General features: G+C 53.9%; 1 protein-coding gene across 1 annotated transcript; it reads right to left on the bottom strand.

Annotated features, from left to right (window-relative positions):
* Nucleotides 1–783: 783 nt before the first annotated feature.
* On the bottom strand, nt 784–5552 carry P3h4 (prolyl 3-hydroxylase family member 4 (inactive)). Its single transcript, XM_015495829.2, has 6 exons — nt 5517–5552; nt 5009–5162; nt 3770–3915; nt 3170–3253; nt 1512–1656; nt 784–1195 (listed from the first exon to the last, which is right to left on the bottom strand). Exons 1-6 carry the CDS (start codon nt 5550–5552, stop codon nt 1173–1175), a joined length of 588 nt encoding a protein of 195 aa, XP_015351315.1. The 3' UTR covers nt 784–1172.
* Between the last annotated feature and the right edge of the window lie 238 nt (nt 5553–5790).

Genomic DNA, 5790 nt, shown 5'->3' with positions numbered 1-5790 from the left:
ACACCCAAGTGGACTAAGGCCTAGGGTAGGGGTTCGGGTGAGATAGTCCTCTTGGGCAGAGGCGGGCAGGACCGGGGCCATGTCACCTGGCCCATCGGAGGAGAGAGCGAGAGTATGGCAGCAAGAACTCAGCTTCCCAGGGCTGCCTCCACCCTCAGTAGCAATAGGCGTCTGCCACCCTGCCTTCTGGAAATCCAGCAATGTGGAGTCACCTAGCTGGCCTTGGCCTTTTGTCCTCCTGGAGGGGCCCCTACTGTCCTGCTGTGAAGTGGTGATGGGGGAGGGAAGTGACAGTGCTACTGGGTACCCCACACCTCTGGACTCCTGCTCCGCAGAGCCAGTGCAGAGGGCTGTGGTCATCAAGCTATCTTCCTAAGGCTCCTCTGGGAGCTGAGCTGGGGCCTCTACCAGCTGGAGGATGATCAGAGGGCAGGGAAGGGCATGCTGGCTCTGACTCTAGGGAACCTCTGCTGCAAAAATTTAAGGTAAATGTCCTTGGGCCCCCTCCCCACATTGTCCTGTGCCCCAGTAGTGATGCCTAATTAGGAAAACACATCCCTTCTTGGACTGCTGAGAGCATCTTCCCAAGGCTTCAGGGAAGCCTGTGTCCTTGCGCCCCCTGGTGGCAGATCTAAGATCATGCGCTGCCACTCACAGAGCCCTGCTGTGCAGAGGACAAGCCAGGGCCACACTGTACCCATCATGTGGATGAGGGGAGATGGGCACACATGGAAGAGAGCTCACAACTCAGCCCCGGGGAGACTGGACCTCAAGGCACTGCGATTCATTTAACAATAAAACATTTATTGAGCACCAGCTGTCATGTCACAGAATTCCCAGGACTCCTGGTCCAGTGCTCTTCACAACCCCACTGTCCCTCTGCACCTCAGGCTGAGACTCCAGTCAGAGCCGGCACTTCTCCGGGAGACTGTCCAGGTTGGGGGAGCAGTGGGGAGGAAGAGGGACCTCTGCTGGCCCACCTGCCCACCTGCAGCACCAGCACCATCTGTGGTCCACAGACAGAAAAGGCAGGATGGAGTCTGCGGACCGTCGCTCACAGGTGGGGCAGGATGGGGGCCTAGTCGGCTGCGTCCATTTTAAGTTTTTAATAAATAGTTCTTGCTGCTGTCCAGGCTCCCTAAACTCTTGAGGGGTGCGGGGTGACCCCCTTCTCATGCCAGTTCAGGCTCTGGCTCTGAAAAGGAAGAGAAAAATTGGGGTTAGCCCTGCCCACTTCCAGCGGGTGCCAGGTACCATCCTTAGGAGCCTTAGCCACCCAGGTAGGACTGAGCCACCCCAGGAACAGGTCTCAGCTTGTCCCCACTCTAGGACAGGGGTTGCCAATAGGCTGGAAGCCCCTGAGGCAGGTGTATCCTGGTACCCACACATTCCATTGGCTCCGTAATGCAGTGGATAGCTACATGTGCCCCCCATCTCCACCCTAAACTGTATCCCCCACCCTGTATTCCCAAACTGTATCCCCACCCTCTCCACTAGGACCCAGCACTGACCAGCCTCAGCCTCATCACCCTTGGCATCTGGCTCCTGCCACCAGTCAGCATAGAGGCCCTCCTCGTAGTCACCTTCCCCCTCAAACTCAGCGTCAGATGGGGGTTCCTTGGGTTCCGGGGTCACTTCTGTCTCCTCCAATTCCATCTAGAGAAACCCAGGGTTAGGAGAGGAGCTGGTTCACAGCAGGCCCAAGCCCAGATGGACTCCCGGTCTCTGGGAACCTCCCTCCCCATCTCTCCATGAGCCTCCATCCCCCAGTGTCAAGATCTAACACAAGGGGCTGGGGCTGGGGTTCAGCGGTAGAGCGCTCGCCTAGCACGTGTGAGGCCTGGGTTCCATCCTCAGCACCACATAAAATAAATAAAATAAAGGTATTGTGTCCAACTACAACTAAAAAATAATTAAAAAAAAAAAAAGAGACCTAACACAAGAAGGATGTAAGGGTCCTTCCATGTGAGTCCAATTCCCAATCTGCCCTTCCTTGAGCATATGCACAGGGCCTCACCCATAGAGAATCAGTGTCCATCAGCATCCCCCTCATCTCAACTCCTCCTTTAACCAGAGCCACCCTGGCAAGTTTGTTGCAGTCCACACAGAGTGTTTGCTTGTGCTGTTGTCCTGCCAGGAACACCTTTGCTCTCCTGGCCTGGGTAGCTGCTCTAAAACCAGACGTCAGCTCCAGGTGAAGCCCTGGTTGATGACCCTGACTGGACTGGGAGCCTCCTCTGGTGCCCCATGCAGATCTCTCCAACAGCAGTTTGTGCTCCCCCAAGAGATCACTTGGAGAAGGGATTGTGCCTTTCATCAACTTACCCCAGCCCCAAGCCTAATGTCTAGCAAACAGCAGGTCACAAGTGATCCAAGTGGCTACCATTCATGAGCACTTACTATGTGCAGGCTCTGTATTAAGAGTTTTACAGACTTGATCTCATTTAATTTCACAACAAAATGTAAAGGGTATTGTTCTCCCCATTCAATGGATGAAGAAAGAGAAGTATGAAGGTTACCTAAGACCTGCTGGAGGCCACCCAACTAGGAAGCAGTGGAACCAGGTCTGACTAGCACCTAAGACAGTGTAGACCAAGCCCTGAACCCACTGCAGGCACGTATATGAAGGAGAGATGAATAAACTAGCACTGGAGCAAGACCTCAGAGAAGGTCAGGCTGCCAGACCGTCATTCTGAATCAATGTAATGCACTGTGGCTCCTCCTTCCTGGCATCCAGCATTCACTGGGTCATTCAGACTCAGTCACTGAACACCAGCCCCGGGCCAGGCACAGTGGCAGAGTCAGGAATAATAATCTGGTCCCCTGTCCTGGCGCACACTCCTCAGGAGACTGGCTGGAGGAGGGAGCCAAGGAGATGAACCAGGGCTGTAAATAACTCCAGATCCAGGCCATGTGACCAGGAAGGTCAGAGTAGGTAGTGCAAGCCCAGAAGAGAGCCAGGACATGCAACAAGGGCTTCCAGGCTGGGATAGGTGTAGAAGGGACAATGGGAACACAGAGGTGGGGAGAAAAAAGAGTACAGAGAAGAGACAAGCTAACTTCTCCTGCTTTGTGACAGCAGGGACTGAGCTCTGTCACATACAGTGGCTCCAGGAAAAGGCCCAGGGTGTACCTGTCACGGCCCAGCTGGAGGGGAGGAGCCACTCACCTCGTCATCTGACTGCAGGTACATGCGTGTGAACTCCAGCAGCTCCTGCAGCTCGGCCGTCTGGTTGTGGTATAGTATGGCCTCCTGGGAAAAGGAAGGGGCAAAGGGGGACTTGGAGGCATGGAGACAGGCCTCCCAGGATCTGGGCCCACTGGCCTTTTTCTAGCTCAAGGATCAGGGAACATAACCTAATTTGGAGTGCTGGGTTGAGAAGGATTCTGAGGCTCCCAGAGGAAGCGTGCCTAAAGCCCATGAGCAGTGTCTGACACTGGCGAAGAAAGCAGGAGTGGCACCACATGCCCCACGTTTGCCAGCCTTGCCCTAGATTACAGGGTTTTCTCAGTTGGCTCAGGCAAGGGGTCCCTGAGGAGGAAGGCCAAAGGTCTCCAGTGAGGGCGACAAAGATGGAAGAGAGCAGGCAGCTATGGTCACGTGATTTCACCCCTCCCACATCCTGGGCATGGTACCACCCTCCAGTTTGCAGGGGAGGCAGCAGATTTAGAAAGGGTCAGTGATATTCCGAGGACCACCCGGCCACAGTCCATCACACTGCAAAACTGCATGTGCGCACGGGGAGTGCTTCGGGAAAGCGGTGCCCACCTCCCGGGGCTGGAAGTCCTCCTCTTCCAGGCCCCAGCGTGCCCGGTGGAAGCGGTAATACACCAGGTTCTGCTGCATGACACTGTCCTTGGGGTCAAAGAGCATGTAGCTGGCGGCGCTTCGGGCAGCCTGGCGCACATCATTCACTGCAGGCAGAACAGTAAGGAGTGGCCCCAGAGGGACAGCCCACCTAGGCCACCCTACACCCTCTCCCAATTCATCTGCTCCCCAGATGCCCGCCACAGTGCCTGTTGGGCTCCTTACCCCACCTAATAATAATGCAAACTAGCATGTACTGGGTGCTTCCTGAGTGCCAGGTCCCACGGGACTCATTTAAGCCTCATTCCCATTTTACACACAAGAAGTCTGAGGCACAAAGGAGCTGAATACGATTTTACAACCGGAGAATGATGACACTGGGAACTAGAGGCCCTCAACCTTTCTTCTGTCTGCCCACAGGAAAGCTCTCCAGGCACCTTGGTCCTGAGCCCCTCTGTTCTGCCCCGTCTCTGAAGCTTGGCATCTCCATGTTGCAGGAACCCAGGGCTGTCCATATAGCCCCAGGTGATGGCGGGATTTCTCTCCAGAGAGAAGAGCCACCAAGTCCTGGTACTGCTTTCTATTAGTTATGAATCTAATAGCCCCATGCTCTTTCTATGAGCTTCCATTTCTTCATCTGAAAAGAGGGTTTAGTAATGCCAACTGCACGGGATTGGTGAGAGGATCAAGTGCAATGAGGGCTTTACCAAGTGCCCAGTACTTAGTATTGTTTGGCTACCTAGTCAAGACCCTAAGGGCTCTCTAATTGTTCCCCATGGCTGCCTTCTATTCCCACTTAAAACCTCACCTACCCTAGACCCTCAGGTTCTTTCCCCAACTCTCACCACCCCCACCCTTTCCTCCTTATCATCCAGGTTTCCCCCCCCCCACTCTCTTTGGTATCAGAGATTGAACTCTGGGGTACTCAACTGCTGAGCCACATCCCCAGCCCTATTTTGTATTTTATTTAGAGACAGGGTCTCAATGAGTTGCTTAGTGCCTTGCTTTTGCTGAGGTTGGCTTTGAAATCACGATCCTCCTGCCTCAGCCTCCCGAGCTGCTGGAATTACAGGTGTGCGACACCTCACCCGGCTCCTCAACCAGGTTTTCAATTGCTGGGTAGCTCCCCACGACTCCGGGAGGCCCCCCAATGCTATCTACACCCCTTCCTCCCCTGCCCAGCCCACCCAGCAGGCTCACATTTGTAGTAGGCAAACTGCAGGTAATGATACATGGTGGCCACGAACTTTTCCACGAAGTAGCCGCCCACGTTGGGGGTCAAATTGGTTTCACAATCCACCTTGCACTGCAGGGACTCTGCAAAGAGATCTGGGGTGGAGGCAGCAGTGAGGAACTAGGGTAAGCAGCTACATCCCACTGGTGGGGAAGACTCCAGACCCCAGCTCTGCCTACTGAGCCTGTTTCTCTCTCCAAAGAATGCCCTGTTGCTGCAATCACATGAAATAATGAACTGGTGAAATGCCTGGCGTACAGCAGGAGTCCAGACTGGGGACTACTTACTACTCTCACCTCAAATCCCACCCCAAACCAGAGGGAGTTCTGGGAGAATGGCAGGTGAGGTGGGAGACAGGACTGAAGCCCCCACACAGAAGCTAACAACAATCTTATCCTCCTGTTTGAGGGAACTCAGGGTTAGGGATCCAGAAACTAGGTGTGATTTCTCACCACAATTGCTTTTTGCACACACCTGCTGGGCATCTACTGAGCATCTTCCAGTCTGCATTGCCCTCTCCTTGGAAGGCCTGTGTACCCAACCTTCCCAGACCCTTCTGGGATGCACCTCTGTACCCATACCTAGCACCTTGGACACACCTGGATAAGCCCTCTGCACCCAGCATCTCTCTCAGCAGATTGAAGGCTTCTGAGGGCTGAGCAAATGTCTTATTCCTGTTCAGCCCATGAGGCTTTTCTTTATTTTTTTCCTTCTTTTTTTTTTTTTTTTTTTTTTTTTTTTTTTTTTT

This window comes from Marmota marmota, unplaced genomic scaffold, assembly GCF_001458135.2.
Source record: "Marmota marmota marmota unplaced genomic scaffold, marMar, whole genome shotgun sequence".
Lineage (NCBI taxonomy): Eukaryota > Metazoa > Chordata > Mammalia > Rodentia > Sciuridae > Marmota > Marmota marmota.
The sequence above is the reverse complement of the archived record's forward strand: the minus strand, read 5'-3'. Positions and strand labels throughout refer to the sequence as shown.